The sequence below is a fragment of the Branchiostoma floridae genome, chromosome 2 (assembly GCF_000003815.2).
Source record: "Branchiostoma floridae strain S238N-H82 chromosome 2, Bfl_VNyyK, whole genome shotgun sequence".
NCBI classification, from domain to species: Eukaryota; Metazoa; Chordata; class Leptocardii; order Amphioxiformes; family Branchiostomatidae; genus Branchiostoma; species Branchiostoma floridae.
The window spans coordinates 29,288,386-29,308,037 of NC_049980.1; the positions used below are offsets into that span (position 1 = coordinate 29,288,386).

A 19,652-nucleotide genomic window follows, 5' to 3' on the forward strand; every position below is an offset into this window, starting at 1 on the left:
TGAATGGATAAAAAAGCATAACATACTGGTAATCTGATGCCCTTCTAAGTTCTAACTAAGCAGAGCATAATCAGTGGTTTAAATCCCACATCATTGGTAGCCGTAATTGGTGCATTATAGGTATAGCAAAGTAGACACCCTAATTTAGCTAAATTTAACTTTGAATAGTGCCCCTCTCTTCTAAGTTAAGTGGAGAGCATAATATCATGAAGAACACAACAAAATACTTGCAGCTACAGCTGCATGTACATGTATATGGCAACCTTTTTTTTACCTTCACCAAGGTTGCCTGTGTGTGTGTGTGTGTGTGTGTGTGTGTGTGTGTGTGTGTGTGTGTGTGTGTGTGTGTGTGTGTGTGTGTGGACAGCATAACTCCAGATACTGTGTAGCTATGGAGTTATGGAATATTTTGTATGTGAGTAGGGGTTGGGAAAGGAATATCAAGTTTGAAAGCAGCGGAACTTCCGGTGATGATATTGTGTTTTACTCTGCACAAAGCTTAAAATAATATGCTAAGTTATAGCAGGAATATGAGTCTGACTGGGGGAATGACTGAAAGCCTGGCAACACACGGTACCAGACGAGACTAGTACAAAGTGGTCCCCATTGTCGTGGCTGTACATTACTAGCAGTTGACCGCCTTTTCAAGAAGTGGTCCCAGTCCATACACCTGGAACAAGGAACAACGCCTGGACCTCTCAGTCTTTCAGAGTTAATTAAAATGAATGGAAGAGAAAACCCATTAAGAAGTCATTTAAACACTCCCGGTGTTTGGCAAGAACCGTGTGCATACATGGTTAGCGGAGACCTTACGCTCCATGCTGTTTGGGTCAGCAGGTAGTGAGAGAAAACGATTAATGTTGACATTGTCAACTCAGCTTTGATAGCAACAAACATATTTCAATCTATCAACAAGAATTACGAGTGGGCGTGTCTTTCAATGCATCAGAAGGCTAGTCTTTGCATAAGTTAGGCCAATTAGAATGAATATGTTTCAACTTTTCATTCATCTTTATGTTGTAACTGCAAAACTTTGATCAAGGAGGTTTAAAAGAAATCCCTGCTTTGACCTAGACTGCAGAGGTTCCAATGGTCCAACCATTGGGGTTTTGTAGAGATCTGTATCCTGGTTACCTTAAAGTTTAACTTATCTTTGAAGCCCATTCCAGCCCTTTCCCATTGATATACTCGGGCTAAGCATGCAGTAACAGTCCACCTGAATAAACAAGTCTAAAACACAGGTTATAGGTGTAGTAAAGAGGGAGAATTGGCTGTCTTTCCTGAAACAACACCAGGTAACAGTACCGTATCTTTCAACAACATCGTGTTATCTCCGTCCAATCACATGTGGCAACCACAAATTGTTTTCAGCAATATTGTTTCCGTAACCATAATGGCATACAGAGGCAAGAGGGTGCTCAAAGAGGGTTTTGTTCCAGAAAGCAAAACAAAGACTACCACTACCAACAAACTGCCACAAGGGGGAATAATGAAACAGTTTGTTCTTTTAACGTGAAAACCGAGGGGCAAGTGTCGTTACGACCTGTGTAATCCAATCCAAGTGCCATTGTGTGGTGGGTTTTTTAACCGAATTGTTGTGATTTCTGGAGTGGTTACTGGCAATAACAGCCATCAGGTATCTAAATTACTGGGAAAACTTTGAAGTTGAGTAGGTGTACCCTCTACCAGGCTCTACATGATGCTGGAAAAAACGAAAAATTAACCAAATAGACACAACACCAGTGGAGTTAGCTGGCCAAAGGTACAGTATACAGCCAACTGTAGATGTGCAATTGGTCTATTTGGTCCATTTTTCCAGCATCATGTGGAACCTGGTGCAGGCAAGAGTAGATTCAAAACAATAGGTTGGTAACCATGGTAACATAGGACAATTCCATCAGTCGCTTGTATTCAGCCAAGCCATCGCTTACTCTACCGCAAGCTATAAACATTCTGATGGAAAATAAGCTTGGAGCTCTGGACCATAAAATATGGACACAAAACTGAATAGTTTTATAGCTAGGACACCCTTGTGTACAAAAGGTATTCACCCGTTAACAGGTGTCATGGTAAATGGCAGGTTAAGTGAGATAAACTAGAACAGCTGATCCACTCTGCACAAGGATGTTACCCATAAAATGTAAACCTATCTCATGTGTCCTTGCTCACAGAGTACTTGACTCTTTGTTCTCTTTTTGTCATACTATACAACTCCTATCGACCAAGAAAAGACCCATTCAATGGTTTTCCGGCTGCCATGCTGCCATGCTTGAAAGGATGCAAATCGTGCATTTCTTTATGAATAAAGCGTTGGAGTTGTTTTGTTTTCGGAAATGGACAGTACCAAAGATGCAACTTGAACTCTGGATCTTAACTGCGGAAGTTTCACTGTCTCCGTACGTTGTTTAGCATCATCTTGAACTTCGTAGTACGCGTTTAAGTTGTATTGAGAAGTTGCGGCGTTGCAAATCGTTTGACTTTAATTTCTAAATATATCTTCGGGATTTACAAGTAGGAGCGAAACCTTACGATGACCACAGCTGCACAGGGGCCTTGGACGGTAGTTTGAACGTCGTTGTTATGCAGATCACGGACGGAATGGGTGAACTTTTGTTTGATGATCTTAAAACGGGACAACGCCATCTGTTTTTAGACTGGTAAACGTCATCTACATGTACTTAGGGTCCAGATTTGTCACTCACCTTCCAACTTGTCCTGGGTTCTGCCGTAGTGTCCATGCTAGCCACCCCTGACTCGGCGCTGAGCCGTCCCGGGTCGGACACCCCGCGATCGTGCCTGCCCTGCCGCCGGCGGGACCGTGCCGGACCCTCCCCGTACACATTTCCATCCGCCCCGCCGGGAGACCCGAACAGCTTGGTCCGGAGGGCGGACGCCCTGGCGTCGGTGTCCGGGTCGTACATATACGACATGCTTGTCCTTAGGGAGAAAAAACGTACAGCACACCGTTCTGTTTACCGTAGTCAGCAACGCGACAAAGTTTGTAGTCCTGAACCCAAAGCAAAGCAAAGTCCGTTGTTTGAGGTTCAAACCTCTGGCCCACGCCGCGAGGACACCAGTCCACTCCTGGGAAAGTTTGTCACAGTTTATACCGATACGACAAACCGCCTCGGGCAAAACAAAGTTGGCACAACTATTCTACACGGCACTCAGCTGGGCAAGACGTGCAGGAATCAATGTAAATGTACAGGAAAAGTCCTTGCCATGTCCTACACAAGCAAACCACTGCCAACTACCGTGGAAAAACGACACAATCAGTTACAAAAGTAGGCGGAAATTTGAGCCCTTTCGGTAATTCAGACCATTGTGCATGGGCCGCACCATACTACCGGATAAGGGAGGGAATAAACTTTTAAAAACCCATGTCAACATGGACTAGTAATACCTTACCAATGAAAGCTCAAGTGCTGTACAGTAAGAATTTGTACCAAACAAACACGCATGCTTTAGTAACATAACAGACGCTACGGGCCAACCTTGGGTACGCGATTGGTATCGTCCAGACAATAAGCAAACATTCACTATTGTTGTCAGATGACATGTCAGAGCCTACATACGGATCGTTGCTTAAAAACAGTTTGAGTGGCTGTTTTTCTTGTGATCGATGCTAGCTGTCTACTAGCTGAATAAACCACTGTTCGAGCCAAGGCTGGTTTGGCAGTTATCTGCAGCACGATGAAGCCATCTAGCTGCAATGCCAGCAACAACCAACAGGAGGCTCTTATGCACAACATCCAAGAAATCATATAAAATCTATATTGCTTCTTGACAAACCTTTCGATGCTGCATACACCATATACCAAGTAACTTAATCAAACCAATGAGGTTATATATAACCTCCTTGATCAAACCGAAGAACATTATGTAACAAAGGCACTTGAATGGACATATAACAAACCACAATGTGAGGCTGTGCAATACATTCTACACAATATCATTGATGGGCAGCCACTTGTGGAGTATGGCAAATCTAGTTTATGTACTAGTATTGGTTTGGAGCCCTTTGCTGATGGGCCTTCCTCCTCATTGCCTCAATAGCAGCTACTCTCTCAGAATCACTGTTGGCTACTATTTGGTCTCTAGCATGCTATTTCATCCCTTGGTGGCTGTAACAGCTTGCTAGCTAAATGTGATATTGTCTTCTTTTCCTGATCCTTAGTTCTAGCAATTTCTTTGAAATTTTCTACATCAGGGTCATGGGGAATGCAGTTCTGATTTTCAAGTGTAGTTCATAGGTTAGCCCTTTGAACTGTAGAGATTGGTCTTTATAAGCTCATGAGAAAACCCAACCCTGTCAATCCTTACTGTCTAGCTTTCGAATCTCTGCTCTGGGATTTTTTTGCAGTACTCTGCGGCATGATGTCATACTATCTCTACAGGCATTTAAGTTAAATTGTATGGGTTGTTTCCGACATGGTTTAGACAAATGAACACCTTTCTGCCATTTGGAAGGTTGCAGTTCTTCTGGGATGGGTGAAGTACTATCACTGGTGATTTTGTTAGTTGAACTGTTCCCTTAAACACCAATCACCTTAATCACCAATCTACTTGGAGTCGGCAGGTTTCATGGCTAACTGAAAGGACATTTTATCTTTTCATGCATTACAACTTACTAGATCAGTGTTTCCCTTTCTTATCTTGCATACTGACCATTACTGTATTCTATTCTCCTTGTCAGTCATTGTAATCTTTCTCAGCAGAATCACACATTGAAAGCACAACACAACATTTACAAAAGAAACCATTGTTTATTTTCCATTTTTGTGCATGTTACAACTTTTGGTTTGACAGGTACAGTTGTCATGTTACAAAATAGTCTCTCCTTTCCTTGACTCATCCTAGTTCTTAACTGACTTAACATAAAAAGATTCCTCTCTCAACTAGAAGAGCTAAAAATTCCTGAGATTACCAGTCCAAGAGACTATCTTAATTTAAAAACGAAAGTTCCAAAATTAACCATCACACTAGATTGACTGTAATCCACTAGTTTCTACAAAAGCAAAGTCATCTTACACAAATTCTGATGTAGTCCGCTTAACTCATATCACAATCCTCACAATATGCCTATGTACAGATGAAAAATCCAACCATTCTCACGACTACTTCTTTTACTTTAGTTATAACACAAAATAGTTGAATTATTCAAGGTAGGTGTAAGTGATGTTAAGTTGGGGTGAAACGTTCAAGAGAAACTATAGAGGAAATGCTTTCGATACACTCCATACAGACATTTGCAATCTGATGCAATGTACATGCCATCAACTTCTGTCACATGTCTGTACTAACTGCCCTAACCTTGAACAACATTTACTTTCCGATGTGGTTTCTCTTGTATTTACACAGATCACATGTTTGCATCATCTCTGTAGAATTCAGCTGCGAAGCACTGGTTGAGTACAGCAGATGACAGCGTGTTTACAGCGGTGTCTCTAATCTATCGCCTGTAAGGGTGGAAGCCAGCGGAGTTGCTGGCAGACCCACGGCCGTACCCCCCTGTCATCTGGCCGCCTCCTCCGTAGCCCCCCTGTGAGTCAGGCTGTGTGTACCCCCCTGGCTGTTGAGCGGTGTAGCCACCAGACATGTCCCCTCCGTAAGTGCCCCCAGCTGTAGGACAAGACAGAAGGATGGCAAGGCTTAGTTTTTTTCTATTCTCTCCACGACTTTTCAAAATTCTTCTCTGCTTATGTCTGAAATCCATCATCCAAACAGTAAAGTCATTTTCAATCGAGAATGAAGGCAATATCCCTAACAAGACAGGATGAACATTGACACGATCAGAGAGCAGAGCGCAAAAGAGGAGCTCACCACAGTAAGGAAAAGGCATACAGAAGGGGTCCATTCGTTACCCACTTCAAAAATCCATGACTACAGGCAATGCCACAAGATCCCATTACAAAAGCAGAGCTTGCCACCAAACTACAGTAAGCACTCACTACAAAAAGAAAGAGCACTTCAAATACATCACTTCTATACAATGCATTTACACGGCCGGCTTGTTGCAGGTTGAGCTAGCAGAAAGATCTCAAGGAAAAGACGGATGTCATAGGAAGGAAGACTTTTAATAATGCTATCTGACTCAAGCATGTGCTACGCAACTGGCTTGTCCGCAAGTGTTCATACTCTGGTACACACTGAAAGCCTAAATTTTCGAGCTTTGTCTCCAGCTTGAAATAGACAGCCACAGCAACTAGCCGTCTGCCAGAATATGTGGAAGGTAAGATGGGAAGGAAGCAACTAGAATGACTCAGAGTTATTTCTTTCAAGTGAAGTTTGCAAGAGGCTTTCATCCTCCCTTGTTAGTTTTGTAAGGGATGTAAAATCTCTTCTCAAAACTGACCTCTTTTCTGCTAGTCCCTTAATATTCGTATTCTGGAAAGAAACAGCAAAGAGGTCAGTTGGGAGAATTGTTTGTGCAGCCTTCGCCAGACCTGCAAAGAGATTTAAGCTCTTTTGTTTTAAACTAGATGTCAGTACAGTTATAGGGTAAAAAGGGTCTTTTTTGTGACAAGGCCAGGTCTGAGGAAGACTCGAGTTGTATCAAATGAACATTTGTGTCTTTTAGAGGGCATTTCCTGACTTACGTCATGGAAGTTCTTTCATCAAACACGTCGCGGAAGTTCTTTCATCAAAACGCATGTGTACGAAATTTATTTACCATGTGGACAAAGCAGCTGGTGATCTTGCACATTCGCAGCACTGGGCATTGTGCTCAACCCAGAAATCTTTTTCATTTCGTTAATGAAACACCAAATAAACACCTTTTTTTGTAAGGTTTGCCAACATAAGTGCAAGCACAGCTGAGCAGGCACACAAAAAGCATGCGTTGCCAAGCTTAATGGACACCAATAATTTCACCTTCAGAGAGCTCAGTACCTGCACTGCCTCCGTAGTTCGCATCACCGGTGCCGCCGTAGTTTGCCGAGCCTCTTACGGCGCCGTAGCTGGACTCCTGCTGTGGGTAACTGCCCATTTGTCCTGCAGCAAACATGCAAAACAAAACAGATTCAAGATTGGATTCAATGCACAAGTGAGCTATGTGTCGCCTAGCCCGTCAGAAGTCACCACATTTTCATACTCTTCGCACCACCACCAGGGGAATGGGAGTGAGTTGGGGGAGATTCGTGTCCAGGATTTTTTTTTTAAATTCCGACCCACCACCAACATTTCCCAAACGACCAGTGAAAATGTGTTAACTTTTGCACCTCTACCCGTCCTCTACAGTCCTTTCAGTAATAGTGACCGTGTGCCGGTCGACTGGCGGTACCCACCGTAGCCGTAGTTGTTGAAGTCGGCAGGCTTGCTGGCGTCCCCGGCAGGCTGAGCTCCGTAGCCACCCTGGTTCTGTCCCATGCCCTGGCCCATGCCCTGTCCCATCCCCTGCCCCATACCCTGGCCCTGTTGGAAGCTTTGTTGCTGGCCATACGGATCCCCAGTTCCACCATAACCATAGCCATACCCTGTCGTGCCTGAAACAAGGCACACAAACATGCGTTTAGTACCAATTATTTAGCAGGTGGGATGATGGCAGGCGGGTGTTCGATTTTTTTTTTTTAGATGAGGATCCCAACCCAACTTTTGGAATTTTGGAATGACCTATGAAGTTTTGTTTCTTGGGCATTTGTGGGATGTTCTCGGTTTTCCAAGTGCCCCTGGCTTGATGTATCAAGTATCTCTATCACTCCCTCAAAAGAGCTTGCCAGAGAAGGTTTAATGCCTGGAATTAGACTGATGGTTCTAATCTTACAGCACTACACAAACATTTGTAACTGTATCCTTCCTTTAGTAGAGAACCAACAACCACAAATGTTAGCCCTGTGGAGTAGAAGGGGGTTACTCTGTGCCCATCTTGACCCTTGACTGCCATGAAAAAAGGCCGACAAGCAACACTATGGGCAAAGGACGTTAGTATTACTGCACAGGAGTTGTGAAGCAGATGTCAACAAGTTTTCTCTCTTGACCAAAAGTCTTTGTCTTTCTTCAATACCACCATAAGTCAAACGATTTTGAAAGTTCTTAATTATTAGAAATGACATTTTTTGAGAGTCTGTTTAACAGCTTGATTGATGATCATCTGCTCACAACAGTTAACAACCGTGTTGCTGTGCAACGAAATCAGACGAACCATAGCCTCCGGGTGGTGGTCCGCCAGCAGGTGGTCCTCCGTAGCCGCCGCCACCACCGTAGCCGCCGGGCTGGGGTGGTCCGCCGTAGCCGCCGCCAAACTGGTTGTAGCCGCCTCCGCGACCAGGACCGCCATAGCCGCCTGCAACAAACATAGGTAAGCCAAGTCGTAAACACTCGGTCCTGCTTTACTTGTCGTAACACATGCAAGACTGTGGAGAGCAGTCGGGGCACTTTGATTTCAGACTGAGAAATGGTAGATGTTAACTTGGAATGCATGCACAGTCCTTTTGTACGCTGCTCAGTTCCCATCCAAAATAGCGATCCAACAATATGACAGCACAAAAGTGTGAAGGAATCGATGGCCGCATTTTCATGTAAGGTATGACAAAATGTTTGGGGAGGGTTTTTCTCGTTTGGGTGTGCTGAGTTTGAGCTACAGCTGTGAGAGGAGTCGAGAGTGAGCGGAGTGGTCGCGGGGATGGGTGGGGAAGGTAGGCATCAACATACCCATAGGTTGTCCCTGGGCTATCCACACACCTACAGGTTCCAGAGACACCATAGACAGCCACAACAAGATCACAGTGGTCAGCACACTACAGCTAACCTCAACTGTCAGTCAAACCAATTGGGACTAATAGCCAAAAGAACTGAGATTTCTTCAGTAAAATGGGAATGTCACAATGTTTCTAATCCAAAAATCATTACAAAAATGACTGACCGTTGAGGCTAAACCACAAGCACAAACAAATTGCACAACAGCATCATGGTTTATGAACACATCTCAAGTGTGAAATACTGTATAGTAATCATAGCCAAGGCATTGTCATGCAATGATTCCACTTTCTTCTCCAAGTTGTTTTTAGTCCTCACAAAATTTCTATCTTCCAGTGCCAGTTGAGATGAGTACAAAACCACTTACCTGGATGTCCAAATAAGACAGAGAGAAAGAAGGAAATGTGTGTGTCAACCTGCATGCCCACAACAACATCCCCATTCAGAAAGTTCTCCCAAAGACAATTGCATTACTACACATTTTTTGCTCATTTTCATCAACTTGTGTCTAAATGATGCAATTACAGCAAACTTCCATGATCTTTTTCAAAACATTAACACATCACAAAACAGCAGCATATCGCATTTTTTGGAACATTAAAAAAATCATGTAAACACCAAATGGCCATTTTGTGCCTTGTAAAGATGTTCGGCCGACCGAGCCGGACATTTTTACAAGACAACAAGGCCAGGGGAACCTAAGAAGCAATGACAGAACTTCCACCGACCATTTTCCATACCTCCGCCCTGCTGGCCGCCCCAGTTGCTCTGCTGGCCGCCCCAGCCGCCGCCTCCGAAACCACCACCGCCGCGGCCCCAGCCGCCTCCGCCAGACTTGCCGTCGCGGGGTTCTGCCTTCTTTGCCTCAACCTTCATCAAAACAAACATCCCCGATGAGAAGACCTGCCGTATTTTGTACTTTTGTAGCTAACATGCAGCATCCTCTCAGCATTGTAATTGTTTGAAGATTTTAATTGGTTTTTGGGGTATTTAATGACTGACATTTAAAAAAATTGTAAAAAAGATGTCGCGATTTCTATCTTTGGAATGAATCTAAAATTTGATTTCTTTCCGATTGGTTATTACTTCTTGAATGAACAAATGTTGAGAGGTTGCCACAAACGAGACTGACGACAGCAGTGCATGCAGCTAAAAGTGTGTACAGTTTGGATTTGTTTCAATTTCACTCAAAAAATTTCCTCCTCTAAATTGTTACTTCTCAATCTTGATCAAGATTGAGTGGTAACAGATTACTTCTATCGTGCAAATGTTAAATGTTTGCCGCAGATTTAGGTTGTTTGGCCAAACAGAATATAGTCTTGAAGATGTCAGTATAGGATATGTCTTTCATTACATTACTTGATAAATAACTAAGATAGACAGATCCTACTTATCTACTGAAAAAAGCTACTTGGAGCATACTGTTACTGGTACTTTACCCTAGTAATACTTTCAGCAATTATAAGAAATTCGTATCCATACGCACCCTTAAAATTAGAAAATTTTCTTAACTTAGCACACGTCAAGACACTGAGAATTTATGCCATAACCACGTCACAAGCATACTGCTATTTTGGGCTAGATACTTAAAAAATGCATAAGACCTAATTGTGATCATTGTTTATCAATACAAAAAGTTATGTAATCTTATGGTTTATGATCTAATCATCCTATCTTAAGAATAGTGCCAATTCTTCTTCCATTTGGTGTCCTGGTTCCGAAGAAGTCCGTGTGACGTCTGACGAGTGCTGTGGATTGTTCTAACCTTAGCCAAATTAGTCAAGAAATTTCACCCGTTATTTGCTAAAATGCCTAGGAAAAAGTAACTTCGCTCCAAGTAAACTTTAGTTAGATGTATCAGTAACTGCGGCATATCTTGCACTTTATACTTTATATGTGGTAGACTACTCTGCTGTGTGAGGTGTGTGCCTTGCAATAAAGCCAACAGCAAACACTGAACCAAACAAACAAGCATGTCTTTGTACCAACACCAGCTTTTGCAACATTTAAATAAATAAAAATGTTGGTTGACTTGAATGCACACAAACACCATAAAGAATTGTGATTTGTTTATACATAAATATATGGCAGAAATGCTTGTTTCTTTGGCCCACAAAAATATGAACAAATGTCAGATCTCTTTACAAGGCAACCCATCTTAGAACTTGCTAAGACAGACGCAAGCAAGGAGTCGTGTCACTCTGACAGGTGTGACAAGAGCTACTGCAGATAGAAGAAAGCAAAAGGAATAGTTCAGAAACAAGACAAAGGAGAATAACAACTATGCCATCAAGCAAGCCCCCTACAATAAATACATCCTTTCCAATTCTTACATGCAAACCAGACAAAGAGGACAGAATAGAACTTGAAACTTGAATACTAGTCTACACAGGGATGGGTGGCCTTGTTGAAACTGTAGCATGAATAACCAACATGAAAAGACAGCTAGATTTCCTTTCTTCTACATCAAAATTTCAAATTCACTGGAGACTGACAAATGTCAGGTTGGTTGGTTGTTCATGCAACAATCCTGCATTGACCAAGGTGATAGAATAAGAAGTAAATATGAAACTACAACTACACCCGTTTGCCCTTGATATTGTGCCAATGTACATCCACAGCCTTCTCAACGCTGGCTTCATCCTCGAACGTTAAAAATCCAAATCCTAACCGGCGAAGGGGGTAGGATGGGAGTGCAGCGATGTTATTACTTATACAGGCACTTCACTTCACTGGTAGATACAGTAGGTAGGCCAAGTCGCTGACAGAATGAAAACTACTGCACTTGCGGACTTCTCTCTTAAAGGGTCGAACTATGCCCTCTGCTTAAAAATGGAAACTGGTCTCTTGAAGGGAAACATTGGGGCAGCACATAGCTGTAACTGTTGATGCTTTCCTTCAGGTAAAATCTATATCTTAAAGGAGAATTTTAAGACTACTTAACGGTTGATACCCTGCAGCGAGTAGGCTTGTATATTTCTACGATATAGATATGTATAATATGTATCTTGGACGAGACCCGAAATGCAGTAGTTTTTCAACAGCGACACTGTACGTAAGCTAGCCTTGTATACCTATAGAAGTAAAATAACTCAAGAAACACATACATAATACATCGTAAAAATCATCAACAGGCAAAGAAAGCAATACACTAATTTTCTTCCTGGACTACAAGTTACTATATATTCAAGCAGAAACCATGTAAGACTTCATAACCATCAAACTCAATCAACTTCTATCTTCCGATCGTATATGATAGGTGCCAAGCTTATCCGTATCATTTATGTATTGTAATCGTAATCGTATCACTACTGGTAGGTACCTTACTTCAAGCTAATGTCTAGATGCATTACATAATACCACTCCTACAGGAAATCAGTGAGAATATGAAGTAATTGATATTTTTTTCTATAAAGTAAATTTATCGAAGAAAACCTACCTCTGGGTCTCTGTTTCTGTTGGTCATACATCATCACGACTTCTGTCACCTACAAAACAGCAAAGATAACTTTCAGTTCCTGGAGAAAATGCTGCTTGAATCTTGAAACTAATTTGCAACTTGTGTAGTTAGTTTAAATCTCAGTTTAACAAAAAATAATGTACTATTGGATTGGGCATACCTTGCCAAAAGTGCCAAAGAACTCTTTCAGGTCTTCCTCTCCACAGTTGGGTGGAATGCCACCAACAAAGATCTTCTTGACACGGCCCTGGTAGGCACCACCAGCCTTTCCCTGTAACAAAATCGTAGTTCAGTATCGTGTAAGCAACAACTAGTCAAAACTCTGCAATAAACACCAGGAGGGGATTGTTATTTCTGGGTGGGAATCCCCTTGTAATGTGTCAGAGGGCAAACCAGGTCTCCAAGAGTTTGATAATGAACAGATGTATGCAAATAACCCTTTATTTATTAGCAGTTCTGTAATTTTCTCCAGCATTGCCATCACCATGCATACATTGATGCTGCAAGATTAATCATGCTTTCTGGGGTGCATGTAAAGGCCACCAGATGGGGTATTCCTGTTTCTCATCTTGGCTTTCTTGTGGCTGGGGTCATAATGCAGATTCTTTTTTTTTTAACTAAAAAGTACTGTGGCTTAGTTGATGTGTAACATGAAATTCTAAGCTGTGCTTTCTCAATCTGTGTACAGAATTTTTTTCCTGACACTAAACCATCTCTTTTAGTTCTATTATTCAACAATGCAACATACAACAAAGAACACAATTTAGACATTGTACGTCACACAGAATTGCTAATAAGTAAAACTTCTCGGACTGTATGTACAGGCAGACCTCGGCTGGAACTCACACGTTGATCACATTGTGAAAAAAGGCAACCAGAGACTGTTTATGCTTAGACAACTGGCACAGTTCAACCTCTCACGGGAAGAGTTAGTAAGCTGTTACAAGACTTTCGTCCGCCCTACAACAGAGTATGCAGCGCCTGCATGGCATGCTGGACTTACAACACGACAACGTACGAGGATAGAATCTATCCAGAAACGAGCCTGCCGGACAATCCTTGGTACTGATTACAAATCGTACGCGGAGGCTTGCCGAACACTGGACTTTCCCACACTCGATAGTCGGCGCGAAGACTTATGTTACAGATTTGCCAAACAGTTACTACTGTCTGAAAAGTTCAGAAACTGGCTACCACAGTACCGTAGTGAGGTTAGTGGCAGGAGAACTAGGTCCTCACAGCTCTTAGACACTATTTATGCCCGAACAGACAGATATAAAAAAAGCCCTATTCCCTACATGGTCCATCTGCTTAACAGTGTTAAAACGTAATGTCATCACAGGTGAAATCCACTGAACGGACACTATCGTAATGTGGCAGTTGCTTAACGTCAACTTAAGTTTTAAAACCTTGTATGTCATTTTCTTGTTGTAATTCTCTGCGCAGTTGTTACAGCTTTAAGGAATCTTAAATGTCAACATGATGAATATGTATTTTAGTGTTATCCACGGAATGTAGTGATTTCAGATAATACGTTATAGAGAAGCGGTTATAGCTTTTTATCAATATCTGTAGTGACTATGCAATTTAAATGAATCCGTTTAGAAATAAGATACCGTTTTTAGATAATTTATCAAGTATTTAATAGTTAAAAATGTCTGGAACATGTTAATGAAAACTTTTAGTGTTAAAGCTACTATCTGTTTGCATCGGCGCAATTCAGTCTGTCGCACATGTACAGTTCTGCGAAGCCGTTGTTTTCCAATGTACAAAGTTATTGTTTGTCAATAAACCAGTCATTATTATTATCATTAAGTAATAGACATTCAGTTTTGTGAGTTGGGGCAACACTTTTTTTACTGACATTGAATGCAGTAGGGAGGAAAGCAGTACATTTCTACTACATATCAATTTTTCCATGACAGTCAAAGTAGAAATCAACGTACTACAACATGTAAGTCATCATTTTTATACACACATCACTCCTATGCACTACAGGAGGTACAAGTTTGGGACACAGCCACTACACAGGCTACGATCCACTACTCTACAGTTTTTGTGTACTGAATACATTTCCGACCTGATTGAATCGTTTTCTGCCACCCCAACCACCGTCATCATCCTCAAGGAATAAAATGAGAAACAGAAATATGAGTTTGGGTGACCCACAACAAGGCAACTTGTGGTAATCAGGCAAAATTTCAACAAACAGCAGGCAAGTAGGACATGGATGTGGTACAAACCCTTTGCTGACTTCTGGGTGTGCATTCTTTTGGATCAATCTGCAAAGAGAAAGTAGACTGTTCAACCTGTGCCTAGAATTACATAGATATAACTTATTTAGGTTACAACTTCTAACATGGCTGTTTACATGCTGTTTTCTCTTCTTTTACATTTGGCTATCCCAACATTAGTCTTAAAATATGAAACTTGGCCACATTCTAATTTCTATTCCATTCATTTTCATTTGCAAAAGACCAACAAAAATATTTAGATATGTCCTTGGAATGACTGCTGCTTTCTTATTAACATTTGAGCAGCTTTACATAGTGCCCCACAAATTAGTAATTACTAATATTAGACTTGGTTGAGTAATGTTTACAGTTAGTGAGTTCTCAGCAGTGCGATAAAAATTCGGGTCAAAGGAAGCTGCTGTTTGTGGTCAAGACAATTATCTTTCTTGTATCTCAAATACACAGTTGCTATGTCATAATTTTGTACAGAAACACCACCAATATTCAATACAATACTTACCACTCTGCCGTCTAGGTTGTGTGGGCCACTAGCGAGGACAGTCTGTACACAGGATGCATCTCCAAACTTGACAAAACCAAAGCCCCTTGACCGGCCAGTGTTGGAATCTTTCATGATGACACAGTCCACCACCTCTCCGAACTTGCTGAAGTAGTTCTTTAGACCCTCTGAAAAAGAGACAATGTAAAGTGTAAAATTTCACAAGCGTAAAATTTCATTTGGGACAAATTATCATTATTATAACACATGGTGCCTTAATTAATATTGTACACATTGTGGTGACAAGCTGATGTTACTATAGGACAAAATTTCAAACAAAGCACTTATTACTTTCCAATCTGATAATTGGCTCCAGCAATTTTAGGTTGTTTTTTGCCAGACTTCCTGTTTCATACCTTACACTGAACGACATACTTTATCTATCCAAATGGGTGGGCTACAGCAGTCAATTATTGAAGCTAGCCTAATGCATCATTGCTTCACATGGGATCGATGATAATGTATTTCTTTCCAAATGGGTATTGATAGTCTCTCAAATAAAGGTCCTGTAAGAAGAAAAGACATTGAAAACAATTTTCTACCCACCTTGCGTTGTATCCCAGCTGATGCCCCCCACAAATAATTTCCTGTAACATAAGACACAAACAATTTTATTCGCGACAAATTAGTAACAAATAAGGTAAAACTAACGTTTAATATGAACCTCTCGTGGAAGAATTATTTGTCAACTTAAGTAATTCTTTTTCCTTCAAACGAAACTAGCCTTGTTTCACCTAACGTTACACAATGGGTTTTAAGACGCCTTTGTCTTTATTCAAATGTCGCGGCCACGTGCTTGTCTAGCGGGGTGCAGGGCCTCGTGGGCAGCCATGTCGCGGCTTTGTTTCACAAAACCCACGCCGCCCCCCTCGAAAGCCCTCGTGGCACGCAAAACTTGGACCTGCGGAGTCCGTCTAAGACAACATCTGTGACCTAGAAAACGTCGCTATGGATAATTCTGTCCGACGGGCGACCTCTTTTCGGCCAGGAATAACGTCGACTGTCCTTGGGAGAGGCCAAGCAAGGTCGCAACACCCAAGCTTTTCATCGATAACCCCGATACAACGACACGAGCATAGCGGCCTTACAAGCCTTGCTTCAAACACGAGAAAACCTCAACATCTTTCACTACCAAAACGATCTTCGTGTTACTCCTTCTACACTGAACACTAGTCTAAAGGATTCATTAGAACGATTTCGTGGCTAAACGGCGGCACAACATGTGCTTGATCATCACAAAAATTTTGCAACGCGTCACACAAGCCGACATGGCGCAGAGACATGCCGGCCCTTCCCCCACCGGCATTCGTCCATAAGAAACGCCGGAAACCACAAATACTTCGAAAAGAAGCTCAGTAACGCTGCTACTAACACTGTGTAACTCTCCAGTACTCACCCAACTTCGTCGCCTTGTGAATTCGCCATCTTCTTGGGTTATAACGTGTACAAACTAGTAGGACGCAGCAGCTCTCTCACCAGGCCTCCCCGAGAAATGGCTGTAGGAAGTGACGCACGTTACGGGTTTCCTGACTTAATAATCAGGGGTGAGGAGTCATGTGATACGATATGGCGGGAAGGTGATTACTGACGTCATCGATTTCTGGCAACGCCCCTAAGGCGGTGCTAAAACAATAAAGGGTTTCTGGACAATCCATAAGATGTGGTCACAGAAAGGAGCTTTAATCGGCAAAGTTTGAAAAGATGGTTGTTTCTAGTAAATCTGTTCTCCCAATTGATTTTATATTACTAGTAATGTTATGTAATAACGCTAGACTTTTTATCAAGACAATAGGCCAGGTAGCGTTATAATACAGGCCATTGTGATGTTGTCATAGCGGCAAAATAGTAAGGCAAAAAGCAGATAGACAAAAGATTTTCAAAATAATTAGTAGTTTGATCGGTACTTTGAATGCTAATTAGTAATCTAATCTCCTTACATCATTTTGCCTGCCTATAAAAACAGTGATTGCTCCTAAATTGGATTCTGAAAATTAAGTTTTCAAAGGCAACAAAAAAGATGTCAATGACTCATCAATTCTGTGGTTTGAATACATTATCCATCAACAAAAAATTAAGATTTTGATAGATGATCTGATCCATTCTAATAAATATCTGGATGTTTGCTCGTAGCATATGTAATATTCAATATGATGTGAAACTTGATGAAACTGATGTCTATTGGTACACATTTCTAGTGTCAGAACTATTTTGGATGAAATCTCTGTTGCTTTTCTTCATCTTCTGAATTTTGACATTTTTCTATTGACTAAACCAAACCCAATTTGGCATAGACCTTAGAGTTAGCCCTTTAATAGGCTTAGGTCTTCATGTGCCGTAAGGCACATAAGGCAGCAAGCTTCCACCAGCCTGTCATTTGCAGCCATCTCTGCCTGTCCCCTGGCCCACGTGATGTCAGCTCTTTTCAGATCCTCAGTGAATGTCTTTCTCCATGTGTTTTGGGGTCTGCCTCATATTACTAGTAATTTGGTATGCTTACAGTTTAAAATAACTAGATGTAGTCCAATACTATAATGTCTACCAGCCACTATGCATAGATAATGAGGCCTGTAGAAGATTGAGATTGACTACAAGTGGTCCATGAGATGAAGGAGATTTAATCAAGAGATTTGTTCACAAAGTCATCAAATACATCCGCAATCACTCTCCCTTAGACTGATAGAAACAAAATTGTGATTTTTTTTTAGCTGTTGACATCAAGAGTAGTAAACTGGAACAAGGAGGTTAATATATTTAACCTCCTTGATCGGAACAAGGAGGTTGAAAAAGGAAATATAGTAATCTTTGTTTGAGTTGAAAGAGGTTAAGAGGTATATCTCAGTGTACTTGGATATAAAGTAACAAACATTGACATCAAACAACATTTCTACTGGTCTACTGACTTATTTTATTGAGAGTATGTATGGCATACATGTAAGTTGAACATTTGGGTAATCATTCATGCGAAGGCAAAAGAACTGTTGAGTGAGAGATCTCCACTTATCATGGATATATATTCACAACATTTTTGTACAAGTGATAAATACATTTCTTGACAGAAAATACTAGTAACAATTATTTCAATATGTACAAAGGTTTAATGTTGCAATAATAACATATTAAAACATGCCATCACAAATTTGAAATAGCAGTACTGCATCCTGGCACTGAGAGTAGATTTTAATCGGGAAATACAAGTCTATTCTTTTTTAGCAATTGCTGCAGATTTTGATCTTCTTGCTTTGATTTTGGCTTTGACCATTTTTCTCCTCTTCTTTTTGGCTCTCCGCTGCTCTTCTTCGTATCTGTCAGGATCCTGTAGACGTGACAAAAACAGGGTTCATTATAGCTAATCCAGGAAGTACTGATTTACATGTAATAGACAGTACTGCAATTAATTACAAAGCACACTCATTATACGGTTACTTTGAGACTGTACGTGCAAATGAGCCTTCAGGCATGATTTTGCAAATAAAACATAATTCATGCTTTGTTTACACATGAAGTTTACATGACAAGATGGAAGACTGCATGGATATATCTGGATCTGAAGAAGAAAAGAACTCAAGACAAACTTGACTACCTTTCCTTCCAAGATTAACTCCTTCCTCTTGTAGATCTCCTTCTTCTCATCAAAATCTTGCTCGTCAAGACCCTGTGGACAGCAAAAGAAACAGATATAATAAACTATGTTAAAATGTCAGAGGAAAATGTTGTGTCAGAACTGTTTTTGTTCAATCAATGAGGTTAAATAGAACTACATACTCTCCTTGCTCAAACCTTGCAAAGAGCTAAAGTAGACATCGCTTGATTGTGCAAGGCATTGTTTATGCAGCGTCTTGATCAACCCAAGGACATTGACACTATATACTACAAGTAATACTTGATCAACTTTACCATCAAAGAAAACTTTGGAAGTGAGCACAGCTTACCACTTCACATGCTCTCTTTGTCACATTGACCTCGCTGAGAATTCTTGTCACCTCTTTGTCACTGACTTTGTACTCTGTTAGCTTTGTGTCTGGAAAGAAGTCGCAGAAACAAAACATACCAGTCAATGCTCATTGTTATGTACATTCATCATCGTATCAGCCACACCCATGATTATTTCACAGGTACAAAGGAATCAATACAATACCTACAATAGTGTGAAACATGCCAAAATATGCACAAGTTGCCTGATTAGTTTGTTGGACTAAAGTAACACATTAAAGTGCTCTGAAAATGTTCCTTTATAGTAACAGTAATTCATAATAGTATAATTATTCTAAAAGGAGGTGCAACCATATCTTGTCGGCTCTTTAAATCACACATGTAACCGAGGAGCTTTTTGGTGTAACTTTTTAAAAAATCTACGAACAGCTGTTCCTCAAGCTACATTGATACATAACAATGGATAAAGCGAAACTCCATCAAGTTATACAATACTGGATCTTGCAAATTGCATAACTTAACCTTGAAACACTCACTTATTCTCTCTTCTATAGCATGGACCAGTCTTATGTCAAACTGGGTCACAAAGGTGATGGCCATCCCCCCACGACCTGGTGAAAAACAGGCAGATAACATTAAAACATCAGACAACATAATTCCATACTTCTGTCTGTTTGGTTGTGAATAACCAGTTGAACTAGTTGAAAGTAAATCATGAGTTCCATATCCTATGTTCTACCAAAAGTGCGAATATGCTGACTTGATACATTTACTT

At 41.1% G+C, this 19,652-nt stretch overlaps 3 protein-coding genes across 13 annotated transcripts in view; all 3 read right to left on the bottom strand.

Moving 5' to 3' along the window:
• Positions 1 to 3,477, bottom strand: part of LOC118409457 (myosin-11-like) — a 38,443-nt gene extending 34,966 nt beyond the window's left edge. The window contains exon 1 of one of the 2 annotated variants that reach the window (XM_035810491.1): positions 2,703 to 3,477. In XM_035810491.1, coding sequence (XP_035666384.1) covers positions 2,703 to 2,930 — 228 coding nt within the window. In that variant the 5' untranslated portion in view covers positions 2,931 to 3,477. The remainder of the gene's footprint in view (positions 1 to 2,702) is intronic. The other variant, XM_035810492.1, reaches the window with a different exon arrangement.
• A 1,269-nt stretch (positions 3,478 to 4,746) lies between these two features.
• LOC118404741 (DAZ-associated protein 1-like) lies at positions 4,747 to 16,525 on the bottom strand. Of its 10 annotated transcripts, none has more exons than XM_035804106.1 (14): positions 16,344 to 16,525; positions 15,494 to 15,534; positions 14,909 to 15,075; positions 14,398 to 14,436; positions 14,235 to 14,276; positions 12,315 to 12,425; positions 12,134 to 12,182; positions 11,278 to 11,360; positions 9,423 to 9,564; positions 8,141 to 8,281; positions 7,287 to 7,484; positions 6,892 to 6,993; positions 6,356 to 6,387; positions 4,747 to 5,622 (listed from the first exon to the last, which is right to left on the bottom strand). In XM_035804106.1, exons 1-13 carry the CDS (start codon positions 16,370 to 16,372, stop codon positions 6,374 to 6,376), a joined length of 1,158 nt encoding a protein of 385 aa, XP_035659999.1. In that variant the 5' UTR covers positions 16,373 to 16,525; the 3' UTR covers positions 4,747 to 5,622; positions 6,356 to 6,373. The 10 variants fall into 10 exon arrangements, with proteins under 10 accessions (XP_035659999.1, XP_035659989.1, XP_035659963.1 ...); XM_035804096.1 differs by having other exon boundaries at positions 6,874 to 6,993; XM_035804070.1 differs by lacking the exon at positions 6,356 to 6,387 and having other exon boundaries at positions 6,874 to 6,993; positions 9,435 to 9,564.
• Positions 16,526 to 17,556: 1,031 nt separating this feature from the next.
• Positions 17,557 to 19,652, bottom strand: part of LOC118410576 (probable ATP-dependent RNA helicase DDX49) — a gene marked incomplete in the record, with an annotated part of 11,407 nt that continues 9,311 nt past the window's right edge. Inside the window, 3 exon segments of the mRNA XM_035812349.1 lie at positions 17,557 to 18,260; positions 18,528 to 18,599; positions 18,877 to 18,965. Coding sequence (XP_035668242.1) covers positions 18,144 to 18,260; positions 18,528 to 18,599; positions 18,877 to 18,965 — 278 coding nt within the window.